Raw genomic sequence first — 24,355 nt, forward strand, 5'->3', positions numbered from 1 at the left:
CGAATTCGCTGCACAACGCTGCACAGCGAGTCCCGCCAGAGGGAGTTGCTACGCGGCCTCGGGCCTCTCAAGCTCCGCCCGTTCTAGGCTGTGGCCCCGCCCTTAGGGAAACAGACTCCGCCCCCTCCGCCCTGTAACTCCAGCCGCGCGGTACCTCCAGGACAATCCCTCGACCGCGCCGGAAATTCCCGAGCTCCCCCGATCTCTTCCTGGCCTCCCTCGGGCGCCCGGAGCGGAGGCGGCGGAGATTGCCGAGGGGCGCTGGCCCCGCCCCCTCCGCGGGCTCGGCCACCGCCCCCCTCCCGCGCCTCCCCCCTCCCCCGCCGCCCCGGCCTCCCGCGCGGGCTGGAGTCCCAGATCCCGGGCCCTCCCTCCTTCTTTCTCTCTCCCCGCCTTCCCGGGGCTGCCACAGTGGCGGGTCGGAGGATCCCAGCCAGTCAGCTCGTTCCGGCCTCGAGCCCCACCTCACGCCAAATAAACACCCCTCCCCACGCCTAGGGAGCCCGGACCGCCCCCTTCCTCCCTCGGCCCGGCGTGTGGCGAGGGCCAGTGTGAGGTAACGAGCGCGGGCCGGCGGGCTAACTCCGTGAGTCCGCGAGGCGGGGCGCGCGGCGGGCCGGGCCGGGCCGGAGGTCGTGTGTGCGCGTAGGGGCGCGAACGAGTGCCCGTCGCGACCCACCGGCTGCCCCGAGCCGGGAAGCCGGCCTGCCACCGACCAGCGGCGACCGCCCGCCACCGGCGAGGGGGCGCCGGGCCCGCGCGCGCACGCACGCACGCACGCGTGGGCGGGGGCAGGCGCGCGCCCGCCTGTCGCGACAGTCGGGGCCGAGGCCCAGGGGGAGGTGGCCTGTGGCGGGTCGCCGGGCTCCCGGAGGTGAGGGGGGCGCGGGCGGATGGCGGAAGGCGCCCAGCCGCAGCAGCCGCCTCAGCTCGGGCCCGGCGCCGCTGCTCGGGGGATGAAGCGGGAGTCGGAGCTGGAGCTGCCGGTGCCCGGAGGGGGAGGAGACGGAGCCGAACCCGGCCTGAGCAAGCGGCCGCGCACCGAGGAGGCGGTGGCCGACGGCGGCGGGATGCAGGTGACCGTGCGGGGCGGGTGCCCCATTACCGCGGGGGTGCGGCGCGGGGGCCGCGGGGCGGCTCGGGGCTCTCGGGCTTGGAGCGGGGAGGGCTGCCCGGGGTCCCGGCTTGGAGGTGGGAGGGGGCCGGTCGGGGCCTGCTTGGAAGGTGGGGCGAGCCCCGGCTTGGAGGCGAAGGGTGCAGGTGGAGCCTGGTGTGCCCTGGAGGGTCCTGATCCCTAAGGGGACGAGGGGCCACGTCGCATGAATAGGTGTTGGGAGGAAACTGAACGTGCTTGAGATGGATTCCATTTCTTCAAACCCTTCCTTAGTTCCTTGGGGTGGGGTGGAAGCCGAGAGATCCTGGGTCTGTTGTCCAGAGAGCCGGGGACCCAGTCGAGGACGGGGAGAGAGTGGTGGGAAACCTTCCCAAAAGAGGGAGTACCTTTTTGTCAGCCCTCGACACACAACTGGGATGGAGAAGGGGAGCGACATAGAAAGGAGAGGAGTGAAAAGCGAGAAACCTCCTCGAGAGCCCAAAGGGGATGTGGCTTAGATTGTGGGTTAAATCAGTTGCACAAGGAGTGTGAGAAGTACGAGGAGTTGGGTAGTGTTAGGGGACGCCGTGGTGCTCGAGCTCATTAACTTTGTGGAGCTAGTGAGTCTGGCGGCACAGGACCTGCCCCTCCTGTACTTTGCCAGTTGCATCTTACATAGCTGGGGCACCGACTAGTTCTTTAATGTCCTGGGGTATAAAAGAACATTTATAGGTCTGTTAGAAGACTGGATTCTGAGTTGTGGACTCAAGGAGAAGCCGGTTGATTTGGATAGGGACTGGCAAATGTAGTGACGATGTCAGTTGACTTCGTAATTGGAGGAAGATCGTGAAACCGTCCCAGGTTTTAGGATTTGGTCTCTGTTCAGAACATACTTACTATGAAACGGTGAGGCTTACGTGCCAGCAATCGTTTAGACTTCTGCCCAGTTCTCTTGGAATCATAGAATGTTAGAGATAGAAGTGACCAGAGACATCGTATTTGACTGGAGTTCTTAACCTGGATAGACTTGGAAGATTCTTATGCAAAATAGTACTCTTTGGTGGGAGAAAGTCAACAGTTTTCATCTTTTTTTATTCAAGTCCCAAAATGTTTTAACTACCTCATTGTACAGATGGGGAATCAAAAATCCAGAGCAGACTAGTGACTTGCCTAGGGCCACTCACTTAGCTGGTAGTAAAACTAGAGCTAGAAGCCTAGTCTTCTGATTCCTATTCCTGTGCTCTCTCCATTACAGCACTCTTGGAAATCTCTGCAGTGCTAAAAGACTTCCTGTGCTCTTCTCTCTCTGCTTTTCAAGGCTCTGTCTGACTTCCTGTGTTAGAGACGGAGCTGTATTTAAGCCTGGCGTGTTTGCTGTGTGCTTCTTGGTCTCCCTTGCAGAGGCCACTCTATTACTTGCGTTGACTTGGGTAAAGTGACCCTCTTGGTGTTTATTTTTGAATTCTTTTGTTTCGTTTGCCTCCTTTTGTTCTCCATTTGAACTCCCTCAGGCAGAGGGCTTGTGAGAAGTAAAAGCTCAGGCCGTGGAGAAAATATAGAGGAATATGGGGAGACTTCAGGTGAGGTGGGTTAACGCTGGATGATGAGGACAGAAGATTGGATGTGGGTGCTGGTGAGCATCTTCTGCTTGGTGTGTGCATATATCTGTGTCTGTCTGTATTCATTTATCGTTTCTGTCAATCATGGTTAATAGTGAGACTCCCACTGCCTTCCCCACCTTTCCTCCTGGGGCCCATTATTTGCTGGTTGCCTTCAAATTGGCCAAGGAGAGTAGTATTTGGAAATGGAGCAGTGTATAGGGACTTTGGAGTATGCAGAGGAAGCAGTGGATTAGGTCCTTTGGGTACAGATGGGCAACTTACAACTATCCCACGGAGAATCCTTTTTTCACTCTGTGTACTTGTGGATCTTCATTTATTTTTCACTTTATGCATTCTCATTGTTGTAGTTCCAATACACCATGTGACACAGGTATTCAAATCATCATTGATTTAGCCCCCTACCTTCAGCTACCTGTATGGTTCTGGGAAAATCCCTTCTTTGGGGGCCTCTGTTTCCTTAGTTGTAAAATACAGTGTTGGTACAGGATGATTTCTAAGTTATCTCTAAAAATTATGTCAAGTTCCCTGACCTTAAGGTACTTGGTGTCTGCAGTCTAGGTGGGGAGCCAAAATGGGTGAAAAGTTAAAAAAAAAAAGAAAAAAGTGCACATGTGCGAGTACGTATATGTATGTGTATCATACATAGGTATGTATGCATATCATATATATATATATATGAATTTTTTTGGTAAGTTCCAGAGGAACTGGAGTAGAGATACCACAGGATAGATGTGTGTCGCAAGGCATTGCAAAATTTAGAGCCAAAGTATGCAGAGGATTTGTGCCACTGGGGCCAGAAGAAAGAGATGGTCATTCTTGCCAAGATGGTCAAGGAAGGTTTTATGGGGAGGTTGAAATTTGAGGTATAATTGGGAGTAAAGGAAAAATAATGTTCATGAAAAGATAAAATTTAAGCCTAGGTCACCTACATCTCTGGGACCTTCCTATCATTCTTATCAGAATGATAGGATATTTAATATTCATTTAACTGATGTTTATTGAACAGCTGCTAAGTGCCAGGCCCTGTTTTAGAGCCTAGGAAATATGGTAGTAAACAAAACAAAGACTCCGCTCTCATGGAACTAATATTCTAATTGAAAGAGACAGACAGTAAAGAAATCAACTATTATTTGGTGGTCCTAAGTGCTAAGAAGAAAAATAAAACAGGGGAAGGGGTAGAGAGTGGTGAGGAGGATGGTTAGGGAAGGCCTCTCTGATAGGTGACCTTTGGATGACCTGAGGGAATGGGCCATTCAGATATTTGAGGGAAGAGGGTTCAGGCAGAGGAACTGTGGGTACAGAGGCATTGACGGAGAAGTGCGCTTGATATGTTTGAGAACAAGAAACCAGTGTAGCTGGAGGAGAACGAGCAGGGGCGAGGCAGTTTTAGGAAATGATATCAGTGGTGTAGACATGCCTATAGGCCCATGTAAACATACATGTAAAAAATCTAGAGTAACTTGCTTTTTGGTATACGGGTTTGTCTTAAAGCACATGTTTTTTTCTTATATCTTAACACAAATGGAGTTTCTCGGAGGTCATAGCTCTTCTGGGAAGCCTTCCCTGACAGCTTAGTTCACACCAGTCAGACCCTCCTCTTGCCTCCTGTTGTGTTGATGCTTAATTATGTACCATCTTGTGTTGTCCCTTCATTGTTTTATTCTTGTTTCCCTAGTAATGCTGTAAGCTTCTAGAAGACAGGAACTATATTTTCTTCGTATTTATTCTTTGTAATACTTCACAGTTTTGGGTACATAGTAAGTGCTCAATGCCTGTTAGGTTGAAGTTGAAATTTTACCTTTTTTAAATAATTAAGGGATAGAAAAAAATCATGAAATTTAAGGGTGAGAGTACTTTCAAGAAATTCCCCAATCTTTTGAGTGTCAAAGGATTAACCCTTTTTTTTTTTTTTTACAGAAGTTAATTTCCCAAGACTACAGACTAAATGGAGCTACGGCTCTAAGCTGCAGATTCCAACCCTGTTGAGTTACAGCCACTAAACTTTTGGGATAAATCATTACTGCCCAAAGTGGAGCACCAGGGACACGAGAGAGTCTGTGGTGCTTCTGTTATAATCCTTATTCTAAGAAGGAGCCCTAGAGAGGAGAGGAAGGGTCACTCCTTTTCAAGGCCAGTATCCAGAAGCTTTATGTGGGTGGCAGAGGAGTTCACACAGCCCTAGAAACAGTTTAGCATTAGAGAACCCTGAACTGTGGAGTAGGAGGGAAGAGACAAATTCAACCTGAAAACTGAAACACAGCTTGAGAGATGTAGTTAGTTGTTAAAGAAGGTAGTTGGAAATATTGTACTCTAACCTGGTAGAAAGTTAAGTGAGTTATATATATAGATATTAGAGGTTTGTTTCACTTTAAGCAAGTTTGATATATGTGAAAAATTTGGCCTTTATTAAACATACTGGGGAATAAATTCTTTTGTTCAGCTCTTCTAGTGAATATAAACAATTTGATGAGCAAAAATTCAATTTTTGTGCAACTTTCTAGGAACTTAGCTGCTTCATAAGGCAAGGTTCACCTTAATTATTATTTATAGCTTTCAGCAAAATTCTTTATGGTAGTGAAATGTTGGAATGTGATTATTACATGGCTAACTAACTGCTTCTGACCATAGAGTCATAAATCCATTGTAGCTAAGTGAGTTCAGAAGTTGTTCATGTTAGTGGTGAATCAACCACGAGTAGCAGGAAGACTTTCTGGTCTCAGGGAAGGGCTTCCAGGTAGCCTGTAATTGCTCTGTAGATACTGTTTTTCTTGAAGTACTTTATCTTCCCATTTGCTTGGTTCTGGGTTTCTTTCCTCCTAGGTGGATGTCTCTTTGGACTTGAGTGTTTGGTGCTGAAACTGAACGTGGTGCTACCATTTGAGTAGAGTTATAAAAATGATGTGCTTTCCTTCCAAGTGATTTTGTGAACTATATCTCACTAAAATTATTCAATTTTTCATTTCTACATGTTTTAATCTGCTTAGGCACCCTAACAAAATACCATAGACTGGGTGGCTTAAACAACAGAAATTTGTTTCTCACAGTTCCGGAGGCTGGAAGTCCAAGATCAAGGTGCTGGCAGATTTGGTGTCTGGTGAGGGCTCTCTTCCTGGCTTGCAGCCAGCTGCCTTCTTACTCTGTGCTCACATGGCCTTTTCCCCATGTATGCTAGTGGACACACACAGAGAGAGATCTCTTCCTTTTCTTATAAGGGTCCTAATCCCAACATGGGGGTCCTACCCTCATGACCTAATCACCTCCCAATGGCCCCACCTCCAAATGCCATCATGTTGTGGGCTAGGGCTTCAAGATATTAGTTTAGGAGGGGACACAGACATTCAGCCCATAATACTACCAGAGTGGTAAATATTGTAGTTGGAGAAATTGAGGCACAGTCATGTAAAAATTACTAATTTTTTTCAAACCTCACAAGGAAGCTTGTGATTGTGAAACTGGGAATGTCTTTGAGAAGGAGAAAGATCTGAATTCAAAATAGAATTATTCTTCATGGCAACTCAAGGGATTAGCCTGAGTTGAATTTGTCTCCTAACTTCCTCTCCCATTTTTCTAGCCACGTTGTCATTTTTTTTTCTCTATCATACTGACATGTGAACACAACAAAAGCTAACTAGAGATTTAACTTTCATTTTGATATAAAGCAGACTGATGCAGACAGGCCTCAAGATTACAGGGCTGGGAAAGAAATTCAATGCACTATTTGGTGTAAACAAGAATACTGCTAGTGAATCTCTGGTTTGACATCTCTCAGGCCATCAGTTTGATATCAGGCTTTAGTAATTTGTGGAAAAAATAAAGATGGTCATTTTAGTGAATGAACTTGTTTGAATTGTTTTTTGATATGCATTTGTAAAGCATAGTAAACATCTTTTTCTGGGGCAAATGTGCACTTCCTTCAGAGACAGAAGGGAAGAGCATGCGAGACGGTGGAAAGGAAATGGCAGTAATTGGAGCATGAGCCAACAGATGGAGGAGGGATGGCGAGTGCATGTGGTGTTTAGGTGGCCCCTAGGAGTATTGAGTTTCCTATTCTTCTCCCCCACAGCCCCAGTACAAGCAGGCAGCTTACATGGCTAAGGTTTCATTATCTAATCCATCACAGATCAGCCTGAATAAACCCATTGGCTGGCGCTGATCTAGTTAGGAGGGTAGTGCAAAGCTGCTTGAGCCAGGATTGGGGCAAATCGGATCAGAACTGCCATGTGAATCCTGGACATATTTCTGTAATTTGGGTGGTAAAGTAGTTTGAGAAATCATTTAAGAGAGAGCGCGCGAGAGCAAGCAATCAACCATGAGTGTTTTCAGATGTTGTCTTAGAGACCCTGAGGGGAAGTGTATGAAGGATTTGATATATTTCTCTGGAGTATAGTCAGGTTGCTTTGATTATTTGAGTCTGAACAGTTTTTGGTCACTAATGCTCAGGAGTGACCTTTTTGGAGCATTTGAAGATTCCAGTTGTGATTACTCAATTGTGTCTTCCCTGAGTGATCCCTTCATCCGAGACTGTATAATGTGCGTCCCCTCTCAATTTTTAAAGGGGAGATATTGTTGTTATTATTATTACCAACCTTAATGTGTCATTATGTTTGTTATCCATACATACTTGAAGTATGGTGTAGTGAAAGAAACACTATTTAGAATTCCTCATATTGGGGTTTGAATCCTGGTTCCTCCACCTACCAACCAACTGAATGACCTTTGGTAAGATATGTAACATCTGAGCTCCTGTTTACACATCTCTGAACTGGGGGAATTACTGCATATGCTGATGAGCTGCTATAATGAGAAACTGAGATTATTTAAAGTTCCCATCATGGAGCCTGGCAGTAAATGTTTATTTCTTGCCTCCCTTATAACCTGCTACACAGCACTCAACGAGTTCCTGCTTACTGCTCAATCAGCATGGAGTGGTTAATGTGCTTCTGATTGATTAAGTGCCAGGGTTGGGAGTTACCTGAGATGAGCATTGTGTGAAACCGGGAAATCTAATTGGTTTGACATCCGCGTGAAGGAGGCGAATGGACCTGGTCGTAGTGGTCTCTCCAGTGAGAGGAAGAGGAGACGTTCACTTCTTTGCTAAGGACTAAAAGGACTCCTGAAGTGTCACAGTCCCTGCATCGGGCATGTGGACATTTCAGGAACCTGTGGGATCTCTCCTGGGAGTGTGGGTGACAGAGGCACTGGCTGTTTTGGTGGTACTTGGGATGCAGGAGTGGTGAAAATGTCATTTTGTTGCAAATTTTATAAGGTTTGTTGGTTAAATGTATTGTGTCAAATAGATGTGTCAAACGTTTTGTTCTCATTTTTGTTTGTGGAAATTGAGCTGGGATGCATTTGTCTCTTGTAGTCTCTTTCTGGACTCTTCACACCCACCCTCCTGACTACTAACAGTCATCCATCTAAAAGAGCTTAAAATGATTTGATAGCTTATCTTTGACTTGTGGATAAAGTCCATTCTCTCGTTTGGCCTACCAGGTCCTTCTGGCCTGACTTGTGCCTGCCTTTCTAGCTTCTTTCTACACTCCACCTCCAAGTCCATGGCAAGGGACTTGTAGCTTCCTGAGCACGCTGTGCTGCCCAGGCTCATTCATACCTCTGTGCTTTTGTTTCTGTTCCACCCGAAATTCCCGCCTCACATCTCTCTTTCGTTTGTAAGGCTCAATCTTCAAGAATAAGTTGGGATACTGATTCCTCCTGGATGCCTTTTGTCTCTGCTCCCATCCCTCCCACGTTCTTGCTGCTTTCCAGAACATCATGTCCAGACCTCTGTTTTAGGACTTTTTAGATCAACATTTGTTCAACTGTCTGCCCCTCTACCCCCACCTAGACTGTGAGATCAGGGGAGCCTTTGGGATCCATAGGATCTTGCACTGTGCCTGGGCTGGAGTAAGAAACTGTCATTCTTGTTGAATTGAACTTTGTCTTCCTGCTCCTCAGTTGGGGCCAGCAGATGGCTTTAATTGTTTTTCCAGATTTTCCTGGGGGGTCTAGGCCCTTGGTCTGCTTTCCAGCTCCTCTGAAGACTAGGTGTTGTGGGATTTGTGAATGGTACCTGATCTTTCCATTGATATCAGGGTTAAAGGTGAGAGAGGGGTCTTTGAAAACCAAAGCTGGGGTGGAACTTAACTGCCGAATGTGTCGGGTGGGCATGGCAACCTGATGTTTCGTTTCCTGTGCTCAGATAGTAATTGAGAGCACGTGCATATGTATAAAAAGTGCCTTTGTGATGGGGTGGCCGAGGAAACTAGAGGAACCACACGATTAAGGGGCAATTAGAGCTAACCTGTTCCAGTTCATTGGAGCAGTCTGTTGACCTACCTTTTACAGTGCTGCTGAGAGATTCTGGAGTGTTTCAGTTCAGATGTATTACCACCATTTGGGACTAAACCCATTTGATCGACTGTGGACCTTAGCCTTTCCCTTCTCAACCAGTGAATTTCATAAGCTATTATAGCTTGTTTTTATGGATGCAGGAAAAATACCCAACTGAGACACCTCACAGAATATATGCTATTTTTCAGATCATTCTTTGGCTATGTTTGAAAATGAGGAAAACTGATACAGTTCTTTTATTTATTTATTTTTGGGCTGCGTAAGGTCTTTGTTGCTGTGCGCAGGCTTTCTCTAGTTGTGGCGAGCCAGGGCTACTCTTCGTTGCAGTGCACAGGCTTCTCATTGGGGTGGCTTCTCTTGTTGCGATGCATGGGCTCTAGGCATGCAGGCTTCTGTAGTTGCAGCACGCGGGCTCAGTAGTTGTGGCTTGCGGGCTCTAGAGTGCAGGGTTAGTAGTTGTGGCGCACAGGCTTAGTTGCTCCGCGGCATGTAGGATCTTCCCAGACCAGGGCTCGAACCCATGTCCCCTGCATTGGCAGGCAGATTCTTAACCACTGTGCCACCAGGGAAGTCCCTGATATAGATCTTTTAAATCTCAGCTTTGGAGACAGATTCATAGAAGTATTTTACAGGAATCTTCTCTCCCTGGCCCTTGTTATCCCCACCTCCTTCCCTTTCAGCTTCTGATTTGCGCTCTTGTGTAATCCTCGCCTGTTTTCCAGCCTTGAGACTTCCCTTGCTACTTTAGTTGGGGCCTCTTTAAAGGCAAATGGGCATACTTTATAGTGCCTCTGGCTTTTTGGATTCTGAGTGAATAAAGCAGGTTCTAAAAAGGGAATGAGAGAGACCAGTTATATCACTTCCTTCTGACGTGTTCTGCACATACGTGGCATCTAGAAATTTCAGCTGAGGATTCAAGGCACAGCACACATGATAAGTACCACTTATGAAGTAGATGACAATTTTGAATAACCAAATGATAATGGTTGAGTAACTGCTTAAAAACCTATTTTCCCAAGGGTGGAAACCGAGCCTTTGAAATTTAGACTTCCACATGGGTGTGTTCAACCATAATACTCGGATTTTTTTAGGGACCTAAGTCCCCAGATAATACCCTGGTATGTGGGATTTTTCCCATATAGGGGCTGGTTCCCTGGTTTCTCCTTTGCCGAGGAAAAGAGGTTTTGCACTGAGTATTGGATATTTTATTCCAGGCATATGGTTTTTGAGGAGGCATACTGTTTATTTTTCTTCGGGGCTGCATCGATTTAGTTGGATCCTAAATTGTTAATACCACAAGCAAAGCATGATTTCTTGTGAGGGATGGGCGGGGGAAGCTGTGGGAGTCTCTCAGCTTTGGGGTTTGGGTTGGGGAGCAGGAGCCACGCTGGTAGAACGAGAGGAGCTGCACACGTGGTCTCGGGGCGCCGTGGGGTTTGCATGTGGGCTCCAGCGAATGCTTGAGTTGGAACACTTTTGGAACTGAGGCTCATGGGAAGTTCTTCCAATTGCTTTATTTTGAGCAGCTTTTTCCTCTGCAAATTGGCAGCTGTTTGGAGGAGGGGGCATTCGTTGCTGTCAGCCAGGATGATTTCCAGAGCAGACCTGTATGGATTTCATTTAGGGATTTATTTCAGGGGTATGTGGCTTGTTGTGAGTCAAGAGGACTTTGGTTCCATTTTCCTGGAAGTTGGTGGGCTTCTATGAGCCTGCTCTATTTATCTTGGACTGTTAGGCAAGTAAAAAAGCAGCTGCATAGTTAGCCCTTGTTGCAGGGAGCTTAGTTTCATAGGTCATCCTCTCGGGGATTTTTGTACAGTCACATTTACAGCCTTGAGTTTTCTTTGCCTTTTTTTCCCCTCTCTTTTTCCTTCTGCAGTTCAGTGCTCCATAAAAATTCTGAGGAAGGTGGGTAATAATTTGGGGTAGAAGACAGGAATTGTTTAGTTCCCTCCCCACCCCCATTTCTTGCCCAGCTCTCCCCCACCCCCATCCTTTGCAAAAGAATCTGCAAATGAGGTCGCTTATCCCCTAGTCATACTGGCTTGTCCCCTGATCTGTCTGAATATGTGGCTTTGACAGCTTTTACCTATTTCTTGGTTTCTAGGGGAGGGGATAGTAGGATCGTGTGATTTCAAAGCAAGAACTGGCAAAATTGGAAGATGTCTTGTGGTGGCTCCCAGCACCCACAAAGCTGAGCTCATTGGCTTGCACCTCATACAGACTTCCAGGAACACTGTCACTGTCGGTGGCTGGCACGATGGCCTTGAGGATTTTGTTGGCACTTCAGGAAGTCTCCACAATGGCTGCCTCTCACAGTGGGAGCGCTGACAAAGCTTATGGGGAGTCGGTAGCACTTGTTTTGAAAGTATGACTCTGGTCTTAGGCTGCACATCTCTGTGAGGGGTCAGAGGCGGCCTTGTTTGAAGAATGGAGAGTAGTGCTCTACAGCTGTCACTTAGGTGGCCCATTTCCTACTTGTCTGTGTTTGCTATCCTCACATACAAATTTTATGGTGTGTTTTGTATGTTGTGTTCACACGTGAAGCCATAGCCTGATTTGTGACTTTTAGTAAGGTGATTTGGCTAATCTTGGTATCATCCTGGACTTTGAAGTGATGCTGGTCATACTTAAAAGGTCTGTGTCAGGGCTTAGAAGTTGATATTTCTGTTGATGGCCTCCTCCTCTCCCCAGCTGCCGCTCATTATGCATTAGATACACATCTTTTGTCCCGTACTTTGTGTTATAGGTCTTTAGCTGCTGTTGTGATACTAAATAGATCTTTTTGCTGCAACATTTTGGCTCTGAGCTGGCTGTGTTTTACAGTGTTGGAGATCAGTTGGTTAACTTTGGCATGTGGCGTCCACACAGCAGAAGCCTTTCAGAGAGGTGTTTGTCACGGACCATTAGTGATTTTTGTCAGCTGTATAAAAACGCTGTGATTAACCGATACCCAGGTATCCATGTAGATGAGCAGTTTTCCTTTATGCTTACTTGCCACTTCTCTCTCTAGGAGTAGTTGGGAGTAAGTGTTCCCTGGTAGGCTTTGTGTTTTAATCCTGGGAAGCCTGTTTTAAGAAACCTTTATATTTGATTTTCTTGAGGTTGGTGTAGGGATCATTTACCCTTACTGAATTTTAGCTTCACTATGAATTGTTTTCTGCAGTGTTAATTTTAGGCAAATAGTAAATTCTTCTTTGGTTTAACAGTATCCCAGAGTTTGAAGAAACCTACAAAAATTGATTGGTCCAACATCTTGTTTTAAGCAAGGAAATTCTCTAATTCATGTTATCCCAAGCCGTTTTTTGTTGATTGCTCCTTGTGAAATGATAATAGGTGTCATTCTGACACACACACACACACAGAGTCAAATAACTTTGGAATAGGGTTAAACAGAATTTAAGTTATCTCATTTTACTTTTCATAAGCAGATGTTGTGACTCTATATTTATAAAAACATATTTAGTGAAGCATCTTCCTCTCTTCCCTGTTCTCCACCTGCCCTGTTAGTTTCTTGTTATTCCTCCCCCTTTTTTTTTACACAAACACTAGCATACTCCACACATTGTTTTTTTTTTTTTTTTTTTTAAGTATTTGTTTATTTATTTATGGCTGTGTTGGGTCTTCGTTTCTGTGCGAGGGCTTTCTCTAGTTGTGGCATGCGGGGGCCACTCTTCATCGCGGTGCGCGGGCCTCTCACTATCGCGGCCTCTCTTGTTGCGGAGCACAGGCTCCAGACGCGCAGGCTCAGTAATTGTGGCTCACGGGCCCAGCTGCTCCGCAGCATGTGGGATCTTCCCAGACCAGGGCTCGAACCCGTGTCCCCTGCATTGGCAGGCAGATTCTCAACCACTGCGCTACCAGGGAAGCCCGCACACATTGTTTTTGCACCTTGCTTTTTTCATTTACTGTATCAGAGGTTAATTTTTTTAATGTAACAGGGTCTGTTAATATTTTCATTAATGATTTCTGTTTTTGTGTGTGTGTGTGTGTGTGTGTGTGTGTGTGTGTGTGTGTGTGTGTGTGATGCTTAGAAAAGTTTTTCCCACTCTAAGATTATATAAAACAGAATGGGCTTTCAGACAGACAGACCTGACTTGGAGCCCTAGCTTTTCCACATCACAGCTGTGTGATCTTGGTTAAGTTACGTAACTTTTCTAAGGCTCAGCTTCTTCCCTTATAAAATATGTTATAGGATTGGTATAAGAATTAAAAGAGATAATGTATGTAATGTGCTTAGTTCAGAGCCTGACACGTAGTAGGTGTTCAGTATACAATAGCTGTTTTTATTATAATTACCAAGGCCTGTTTTCTTATATCATAATGCTTTTTGACTTCCTTAAAGGCAGGAACAGTCTCTTAATCTTTGTATCCTTGGTTCCTCCATCAGTGCCAGGGATATATAATAATAATAAGTCGGTAAATGTTTGTTGAAAAAATAAATCAACCTTTATACAATCTTTTTTTTTTTAATTTTATTTTTTAATTTATTTTTGTCTGCGTCGGGTCTTAGTTGTGGCACGTGGGCTCTTTGGTGCGGCGTGCGGGCTTCTCTCAAGTTGAGGTGCTCGGGCTCAGCAGTTGCAGCGCGCGGGCTTAGTTGCCCCGCAGCATGTGGGATCTTGGTTCCCTGACCAGGGATCGAACCTGCGTCCCCTGCATTGGAAGGCGGATTCTTAACCATGGGACCACCAGGGAAGTCCCCAATCTATTTTTTAAAATGTCCTTAATAATTGTTGTTGCTTTTTGTGTAATCAACATGTCTGGAGGTACCTAATCCTCAATAATTATATTTATATGATGTTTTATAGTTTATAAAGTGCTTTGACACAAGTCTTAACCTATTCCCTGTAACAAGCCTAGAAGACAGGTGATTCTTCTTCCCATTTTTCAGATGGTGAAAATATACATCTCTAAGCCTCAAGACAAGGAGGTGGCAAAACTGATGCTTGTACCCAGATATTATGGCTTTTTATCCAGTAACTTTTTCTCTGAGCCTCATGTCCCTTGGACCAAAGGGTATAATTGATAAGGAATGGAGTGAATATGTGCTTCGTTGTATGCCACGTTTAATATTGAAAACATTTTACTCATTACCCGACAGTGGATTCATGTAGCACTTGAAGTCAACACTGAACCCCAGGTTTCTTCTTCAATAATTTGGATCTAGTCAGTGTTTTGAATTAGGATTTTGCTAAAATTTATCATGTACTTGTATGTGCCAAGCATTGTGGTAGAGACTTTATGTGTTTATCTCACTTTCCTGTAGTTCATACTGGGAGGAGTTAGATGGGATAGTTGGTTGCTGTATGGTAGTTTGTTATTGTTGTTTGTTTTTTGCCTTAAAGTTATCAGTCTCTAATTTTATTATCAATCAAATAATGGGTCAACAATAGCTAAGTCAATGGATTGGTAATGGTGAGTAGTATAAAATCATGAGAGCTGAGGGCATCTCAAAGTTACCTGGACCAGCTCTCTGTTTCAGTCAGGTGAAGTAGATGCTGTGTCCATTTTTATGGAGAAGTTATATCAGGCTCAAAGAGGGTATGAGAGAGCAAGCAGTAAGCTCAGACTTTCAGCTTTAGGACTAAATAGAATCTTTCATTTCTTATTCTTTTTTTTTTTTTAATTTATTTATTTATTCATTTATTTAATTTTTGGCTGCATTGGGTCTTCACTGCTGCACGCGGGGTATCTCTAGTTGCTGAGAGCGGGGGCTACTCTTTGTTGCGGTGTGCGGGCTTCTCATTGCAGTGGCTTCTCTTGTTGCGGAGCACGGGCTCTAAGCGCACGGGCTTCAGTAGTTGTGGCACGCAGGCTCAGTAGTTGTGGCATGCGGGCTCTAGAGTGCAGGCTCAGTAGTTGTGGCGCACGGGCTTAGTTGCTCCACGGCATGTGGGATCTTCCCGGACCAGGGCTCTAACCCATGTCCCCTGCATTAGTGGGCGGATTCTTAACCAGTGTGCCACCAGGGAAGCCCCTCATTTCTTATTCTTTTCTACTTTTTGGGTGTGATTTCTCTGGGAGTTTCTTATATGGAGGTTTTTTTTCACCTTTTACATTTATTTTTTAAACATGTAATGTATATTCACGTGGTTAATGACTCAAACTATGCAAAAGATTGAAGAGTAAAAAGTCTCTGCCTTTTCCCAGCTACCTAGTTTCTCTCCTTGGAACTAACCAGTATGGTTAGTTATCAGGGTATCTGTCCAGAGATAGTACCTACGTCATATTGTCATATTTTCTCCACCCCCTTTTAAAAACTCAAGTGGTAGTATTAATATTCATATGCTTTTCTTTTCTCGATAGTATTTGGAGATCATTTTATATCAGCTTGTAAACTTTTTTTCTCTATTTGTTAGGTTTCTGGAATTAGGATTATTCTGTTCTGCTCTACTGAGATAACTACATCTAAATGTCTCTGGTAAGGATGACTCTGATTAGTACAGGATCTCATAAAGTAAGAGTCTACGTTTTTATGGAATCATGGAATCACAGGGTCAGAGACCTAATCTGCATCTCTCTTCTCTCATGTGAATACCCATAAATCCCTGACTGATGATACCTTTTAAAGATGCTTGAGTACAATGTAGGCATCTTCAACTCTCCACCTGCTCCAGTCAGCTGCTCCTGGTCCTGTCTTTTTGTGGTAGTAGGGCCCATTTGGGGTCAGATATTCCATTTGTCATTGAGTTAGTAATGATACTCCGGATCTGCCTTGAGTCATTGCGTATAGAATCTGACTGCAGTGTGATTTTATTCCGTATGACATCTTCTATACCAGACATATCCAGAATGCCTAGGTTTATCCTGATTGAATGTCATTGCTGTCAGGAGGCTGTTCAGTGAACCAAGTTTGGTGCTGAATTGTGAGAAAGAAAGGTTTGGTTCCTAGTAGGTGTTTGCATCTCAGCAGCCATAATTGCTGTTAGTTTCACTTCACTCTTTTGTTTGTGGAAAGCCCAGGATTGAGTGAATGCTCTTCATCCCTGGAATATGACCAGTCTGTGACTGAGACTTGATGGGAAGTAAATAGATATGGTTCAACAAACAGGGAATATTTTTCTTTTGTTTAGTGGACAGTAGTGGATTCTGATTCAGACATAGAATTAAGGATTTCAAGCTTAGGCTTTGATTCTAGCTCAGTTAACCTTTACACACTTCTGCATTTAAAGATGTGAACTAAAACAGTGCTTTTCAGAGTTGGCTTCTGCAATGGACCTTTGTCTTCACAAAAATATTATAGAGGAGGTAGCATTTCCAGCTGTTCGGAGAATGAGGCCAGTGGGGATGTGTCTTGCATTCTGGATGAATGTTGACCTCCATTGTGTGGCGATGCTAATCTCACCATACAATCTTTCTGGTCACAAGGCTTTGCAGGGAGTGAATTAGGCCCACTCCGTCTCCATGACCCTACGCAGTGAATGGAAGCAGGCAGGGCACCAGATGCTGTGTTGCTTCCCCTGTTGCATCTTCCTTCACACTTGGTGTAAGGTTTCCAGGCATTTGTGCAACCTGAGAGCAGAAAGCGCCTGTCTTAGCAGTCGAGAGATGGGTTGGCAGGTGGCTCAAGTTACTCCGTGTTCCTGATAAGAGCCACTGATGCAGGCTGGTGGCTCCTGGGGGGTGGGAGATGTATTGCCAGTGCCCTGCCCAGCAGGAATGGTGGTGTGGGTCTCTGTGGTGTTCTAGGACTCCAAGAATGTACCCAAAGGCAGTTTGAGAGGTCTGGCCAGCATCTCTAGGGAAGTAGCACAATTTAGGAAGCACATCTTGCTTTAAAAGATATGGGTCTTAGGAAATAGTGGCACACAGAGGAAGAAGCATCAACATTGAAAATATGAAGTGCAAACCCGAGGAATAGAAGTGGAATTTTATTATTCCACCTCTTAACCTAAAACCCAGTTGAAGAATTTATTGAGTCAGGTAGTGCTGGGCACAGTGATGACTAAGACTTGGACTTGCAGTGGGAAAGTGGATATATACACAGATAATTTTAATACAGTGTGATCATTTCTCTGATAGAGGGCATATGTCAAAGCCTGGTGCTCTGGTAACATATATTCTGTGTGCCACTCTATCAGAGCAGTTATCACACTGTATTAAAATATTGGGGCAAGAGGTGCCATTCTGGTGTGACTGCCTAGGTTCAAATTCTGTCTCTACACCTACTTAGCTGTGTGTCCTTTGGGCAAGTCACTTATCTCCTCTGTGCTTCAGTTTTTCATCTGTAAAATGGGGATAATAATAGTTTCTCACAAGGTTGTTGTGAGTATTAGATGAGTTAATAGAGTAAATAGAATATGCTTAGAAGAGTACCAGGTCCACGGTAAGCATATATAAGTGCTATCTGTTGTTACTGTGGTTGTTATAGTACCAAACAGGGGCACTGGAGACCATGGCAAACCCACGACCAGTTGTGGTACAGAGGTCAGTGTTAGTTACTGTATTCACCGAAAGATTTTTTGCGGTGACTATGCCAGGTACTGCACAGAAGCAAATGAATGAAATGTTAACCGGCTATGTGACTGTGTACAATACATGATGAGAGTCAATTATTTGGCAAGTGTGTAAGAGGAATATTGATGTGAGAGGCTTCAGTATCCCATGGCAGTTTCAGAGAAGGGATCTTGCTGTTGCTTTGGAGGCCCTTTAGCTTTCTTGACATTCTGAGTATAGGTTATGTATCTTACTTTAAGGTAGGACAGTACTTGACTATTTCAGATAGGTAGGTATCTTTCCTGTTTTTTAAAAACCTCTAGGAGAAGGCATGTTAGATCAGAATCCATCCATCAATCCATTTTTCAGTCCTTTCTTACTTTCCTCTCTCCCTCCTTCTCTACAAGGGAAAAATTGCTAATATTTAAATCACTTTCCTTGTTCTTTATATTAAAAGTAAACTTCTCATGTTGTACAAAAGGCCTTACCCTTTTGCTCAGTCATTCATTCATTTAATAACATTTGAATGCTTACGACATGCTAGATGCCAGGATTATGGAGTTAAAGGAGGTTCTTACGGAACCCGTGAGGCTTATTGGGGGAGGTTTCTGGAACAACTATACATTAGAAGAAAAATTTGGTAGCACAGTGTATTATAAGGGTGTAGGTAGAGAAATAGGTACTTATACTGCTGGTGGGGTGAAAAGTCACATAACTTCCACAAAGAGCTATTTAGCAATGTCTGTTAAAATGTAAAATACATATATTCTTTGACCCAGCAGTTCCATCTCTAGGAATTAATTCTACAGATACTCTTGTGTCTGTGTGTAAGAATATACAGTACAGAATTATTTGAAATAGCAAAAGGTTGAAAAAAATCAAAATGCTCTTTGACAGGAAATCTGTGAATTAAAATAAGGTATATTCTTAAAATGGAATATCATGCAGCCATTAAAAAGAATTAGCTCTATATAAATGCATTTAGAAGACACTAAAATACATTAAGTGTGAAAAGTCAAGGTGCTGAAAAGTGTATAGTTTGTTACTATTTGTGTAATGAAAAAAAGTATATATCCATATACTTAGTATCCATATACTTAGTACACATAGACTCTCTTTGCCAGGAAATGCAAGATTCTGGTAACATTGGTTGCCTCTTGGGAGGGGTATTGAGTGATGAAGGAATGGGTTATAGGTGAAGATTTAATTTTCACTGTATACCTTTTGTGCCTTTTGAATTTTGTATTACATGCATGTATTGTTTTAAAAATAAAATAGTTTATTAAAATTACATAGGAGGGACTTCCCTGGTGGCGCAGTGGTTAAGAATCTGCCTGCCAATGCAGGGGACACGGGTTTGAGCCCTGGTCCGGGAAGATCCCACATGCCACGGAGCAACTAAGCCTGTGCGCCACAACTACTGAGCCCACGCTCCACACCTACTGAAGCCTGCACGCCTAGAGCCCGTGCTTCGCAACAAGAGAAGCAACCGCAAGGAGAAGCCGGTGCACTGCAAAGAAGAGTAGCCCCACTCGCCACAACTAGAGAAAGCCTGTGTGCAGCAGTGAAGACCCAATGCAGCCAAAAAAATAAAATTAAGAAAGAAAAAAATTACACAGGAATAAGTACAGGAGCTACTTTACTTATGATCCTTGAACTTGCTAATTTTCATAGAAAAATGAATAAAGTTATGTGTTAGAGAAAAAGTGCTAATTCTGCTTACCACAAGCAAAGAAAAAATAATACTGGTGGTGGTACATGGTCATTTGAATTTTGTCTGTCACACTGTTTATTGGTATATAGGATGTTTCCAGTGCTTTTAACTATGTCTTATTATATTTATTATTAACTGTCTTATTCAGTAAGGATAAAACCTGATTATAACGAAAATGCTGATATGAAAAGGTGGATAAATGTAGAGATGAATAAAAATGGAGGTGATGTTAGGAAATGGTAAATGTTGTATGTGTGTACGGGATGATTCATTCAACAACAGATGATATAAAGGGCCAAGTGCAAATCATAAAATGAGTTGACAAGAAACAAAACAAGTCAGAACCACTACCATAAGCCTCTCTAGTTTTCTTAAGAAATGTTCCCTCACTAGAGGTGCACCCATGGGTTCCTTGGATTTTTTCACGTTGGAATTTTATGAACTAATGGACTTAGGAGCAGCCTTTCATTCCAGACCTAACCTGATGGTAAATAAAGGAGCTTCTGTACCCTGATAGGAGTGAGTACAGGGTTTCTGTGGCAGCATAATAGAGGAATTCTTAGCCAGCCAGTCTGGGATGGGCACAGAGAGAGCATTCTGCAGAAGCCATTGGTGAGTACTAAGTGAGTGAGCAGGGCTTAGGCAGGCAAAGGAGAGGGAGGCGCAGGCCATCCGGGCAGGAGAGGCAGAATGTCCAGGGATCAGGTATGAGAGGAACTTCATTGGGTCCGTGGGGAGGGCAGAGGATTTTCCCAAACTGTCTTTGGTAGTTGGTCCCTCCGCAGACAGCCATCCCCTTGCAGTCATGTACCATTGTTCACGAAGCTGACTCGATGACGGTGATTGGATTATCCTGCCACTCTCGGAGCATAACCTCATAGTGGTAGGGGAGTAGAGACACTGTCTTAGTTCATCCAAAAGAAAAAATAAAGAAAAAAAAAGTAAGAGAGAACAAAGAAAACCTGTATTTGATTATGTTGTATATATGTAGATGTGCCTTCTAGCAGAATGACTTTTTTTTTTCAGTTCTCATCCTGGAAGAAGCTTTACTCTATTTGGAATCACAGTTTGAGTGCTGCATGGAAACAACTTGAACCTTATGTTCCATTTCATTTATTTAAATTTATGTGAAGCACTTTCTACCACGCAGGCATGCATTTTGCTCTTCATAGCATGGAATGCTGTAACAAAATGTTTTGTCCATCAGAGGCTTTCTAAACATTTTACGAGCGTTTAAGTGCTTAATCTCCACAGTGTGCAGGGTAGGTGGCAGGTAGTTAAGTGATATTTTTTTCACATATCTTGCATATTTGCATGTTTTGGTTGTTCATGCCTCTTAAGGAGAAAGTTTCCCCTTTGAAGCTGAAATATCCTATGCTTTGAATCTAGTCAGAGACAAATTATTCTGGAAAGCTTGAACCAAACCTGGTCAGATGCTTCTGAGTTATGAGAGAGGGATTGAAATAAACTTTTTCAGCTAAAAATAATTTTGCTCACAAGTTACCAAAAATGGCCGACTAGAAATGCTTTTAAGATACTTGTCTAAGCTACCATAAGCTGAAGGTCAAGAAAAAAGTTTAGAACACGTTTTGAGAAATGATTGGCTCTATTTTGCCAAAGCTTTTGCCAAGCTTCTTATTCCATAATTGCCCTGGGAGACAAAAACTGGTGGAAAGTGTTATGCCTGAGATTCACTGGGGACCTAGACATTCTTCAAGTGGAACATGTAGGCTGCCTGTTTCTTTTGACAGTAAACTTGTACTTCTGGGAGGCATTAGGGTTAGATGAAAATGGGACACTTAATTCTAAAGATATTGTACAATTACCTATGCTAAATAATTATTTAAAACCTATCTCCTGTTGCAGAACAGTTCTTACTCTCAGGGAATATTTGTTAGTCTTCACAGAGAGCCAAGTGCTGGGTCTTTAGCACATGGTACTGCCATTGATGCTCTGTCGTCCTGTTAAGGTACTTCTCTGCATCTCACTGAATAGTGGAATTAAGAATCACTCACAGTTAGGGGCAGCACTTTCTATGTGCAGTATGATCAGTTGTCACTGGAGTTTATATTTATGCTTCATTCTAAAACCTCAGTGTACCTTACTGATTACGCAGAGGGTCCCTTTGCAGCAGCAGTTTGCACCACTGATTGCTGGTGGTAGCCTTGAGAAGGCATGTTGACTTCCCTTAAGGTTGCTTAGTATTGTAGAATAAAGTCTTGATTTAGAATAAAATTTAGAGCTTTTTTCCTCATAAAAATTGCTCTTTTAAATAGAGCCAATGTAAAGCCATGATGTTTTTCCTTCCTAAATTTAACACATATTTATTGAGCCTCTAATGTGTATGAGGTAATGAGAAGGGAAATTGACCGAGCTCACGTCAGAGGACCTCTGTCTTCCTTCAGTTAGAGAAGAACAGTAGCCTGTAGGCAGGGATGGTATTGACACTTTGAGATGGTGGAGAAATTTTAGAGGTAGGTGCTGTTCCAGTGTAATAAGCATTCATTAAAAAGTAGAATAGGGCTTCCCTGGTGGCGCAGTGGTTAAGAATCCGCCTGCCAATGCACGGGACACAGGTTCGAGCCCTGGTCCGGGAAGATCCCACATGCCGCGGAGCAACCAAGCCCGTGAGCCACAACTACTGAAGCCCATGCGCCTAGAGCCTGTGCTCCACAACGAGAAGCCACTGCAATGAGAAGCCCGCGCACTGCAATGAAGAGTCGCCCCTGCTTGCTGCAACTAGAGAAAGCCTGGGTGCAGCAACAAAGACCCAATGCAGCCAAAGATAAATAAAATTTTAAAAAAGTGCAATAAAAGGATTGCTAAGTCTCAGTTAAGTGCCAGCTTGGATTGAGGTGGTCTTGGTGATTTCTTAACTTTATCAGACAGTACTCAGAAGCCCACAAGTGTAGCTAAATGCACATCACCCTGGGCTGAGCATCAGTAAACTGGGACAGACAGGTTCAGGTGGAGGAAAGGGGTGGGAGAAGACAAAGGATAGGGAGCTTGTGACACGAGTTTGAGATCTTGATGTTAGAAGAGTTTAGGTAGTGATGATTCCTAAGGAATGGTAATCAAATGAATGATTGTAATAGAGGTCAAGTCCCCTGGAAATAAGTAGGTTGAAGAACTTGGAGGCTTTGGAAGGGTTGTCAACTTGAGGTTGAGGAAGTAGAATGATGTGTAAGCATTAACTCAGTAGTTCTCGACTGGGAGAGGTTTTGCCCCCCAGGGGATGTTTGGCAATGTCTGGAGACATTTTTGATTCTCCTAACTGGAGTTGCTGCTGGCTTCTAGTGGGTAGAAGCCAGGGATGCTGCTTTATCACTTGAAGATGCATGGGGCAGCTCCCTACCATGAAGGTTGATGTGGCCCAGAATGTCAATAGCGCTGAGGTTGAGAAACCCAGCATTAACTTTAAGAGTTGTTGAGTAAAGGCAACAGAATAGATTATTTCTCTCCCCTTCCTCTCTGTTTCTTAAAACAGGGACCAGCTGTTAGGTAGAACTTTTTGACTTATTATAGGTGGCATACAGTTGTTACCCAATAAATGTTTGCTGAGTGATGAATGATATGAATTGATAGAAAAGCAGCAATGGGGAGCAGAAAGAATGCCAACTCCTAGAAATGGCCTTTAGGCTTTGGAAGACTGTGAGGTATACATATGGAAAAAATGAATTAATGTTAGGATGCAGGAGAAGTATTGAGAGAGTGAAGAAAAAATCAAAGCTGTAGAGGTGTGGAAAGGGGAGCTACCAAGGGGCCCAGTTGAGCTGGTCGAAAGGCAAAGAAGGGGGTGAGAAGGAGCAAAGATTTTCGTTGTATATAGGGTTCAAGAGTTCCAGGAGAGGTAGTTGGAGATGGGTCTTTTTTTTTAAAAAATACATTTGTTTATTTATTTATTTTTGGCTGCGCTGGGTCTTCGTTGCTGCGTGCGGGCTTTCTCTAGTTGCGGCGAGTGGGGGCTACTCTTCATTGCGGTGCACTGGTTTCTCACTGCGGTGGCTTGTTGCGGAGCACGGGCTCTAGGCGCACGGGCTTCAGTAGTTGTGGCACGTGGGCTCAGTAGTTGTGGCGCACGGGCTTAGTTGCTCTGTGGCATGTGGGATCTTCCCGGACCAGGGTTCAAACCCGTGTCCCCTGCATTGGCAGGTGGATTTTTAACCACTGCACCACCAGGGAAGTCCCGGGATGAGTTTTCCGAGGAAAGTTATTGCAGGTTAGCAATCAGGAAGAACTTACTAATGTAGGAGCTTCTTAGAACTAGAAGAGCCCTAAAGTTCCTTTTGGAATGTTGGTGTGATAGAAATCTTAGTAGTTTCTGTTATGTTCTGGGAAAATTCTATACATGTATGTACATATAGATGTACATACATCTTTGTATACCTAAAGTCTCTTCATTGTTTTTCACTGAACAGAACATCTTGGAGGATATTTTGTTTCAGTTTGTACAGATCAACCTCATTCTTCTGAAATGACCACATAATATTTCATAGTAAGTTTTTTTTTTGTCGTTGTTGTTGATGTTTTTAAATCATGATTTGTTTAAAAATTTCCTATTGCTGGACATTTAGGTTGTTTCCAGTCTTTTGTTACTATAAGCAGTGCTGCTTATATATATGTTCTTGTGTATGTAGGTAAGTATATAGGGACAGATTCTGAGAAGTGGAATTGTTGGGTCTCTAAGGGTATGTTCATTTAAACTTCTGATAGGTATTGCCAAGCAGCCTCCAGAAGTGTATACTTCTATGAACAACGAAGTAGAGTGACTTTTTCCTATCAGCTTGGCAAACTATGTTACCATACTTTGATTTTCACCAGTCCAATAAGTGAAAACTGGTACCGTGATCTTTTGTATTTTTGAAAAAGGATCTGTTTTTTAAAAAAAATGTTTAAAAATTACTTGTATTTCTTTGTCATGAACTGAGGTTTGAAAGAATTTTTTTTTTTTTCTGGTAAGTAAGAACTTTAAAAAATTAAGGAAATTAGCTCTTGTCATTCATGTTACAAAATTTCTCAGTTTGTCATTTGTCTTTTGAGTTTGTTTATAGTATATAAATGTATGTATATGTGTTTGTGTGTGTTTTGGAGCCAGATAAAAACATTTTAATGTAATCAAATATATAAGGTATTTAT

General features: G+C 43.7%; 1 protein-coding gene across 27 annotated transcripts in view; it reads left to right on the plus strand.

Moving 5' to 3' along the window:
- Nucleotides 1–371: 371 nt before the first annotated feature.
- The window catches only part of RBFOX2 (RNA binding fox-1 homolog 2), a 264,208-nt gene continuing 240,224 nt past the window's right edge, over nucleotides 372–24,355 (plus strand). For 8 of the 27 annotated variants that reach the window (XM_082420815.1, XM_082420789.1, XM_082420808.1 and 5 more), the window contains exon 1: nucleotides 378–1,076. In XM_082420815.1, the coding sequence (XP_082276941.1) occupies nucleotides 894–1,076 (183 nt within the window). In that variant the 5' untranslated portion in view covers nucleotides 378–893. Of the gene's footprint in view, nucleotides 1,077–24,355 lie in introns of all 27 variants that reach the window. The other 19 variants (XR_014252526.1, XM_082420787.1, XM_082420796.1 and 16 more) reach the window with 7 other exon arrangements.

This window comes from Balaenoptera physalus (genome assembly GCF_965194825.1).
Source record: "Balaenoptera physalus genome assembly, chromosome: 13".
In the NCBI taxonomy this organism is placed as follows: Eukaryota; Metazoa; Chordata; class Mammalia; order Artiodactyla; family Balaenopteridae; genus Balaenoptera; species Balaenoptera physalus.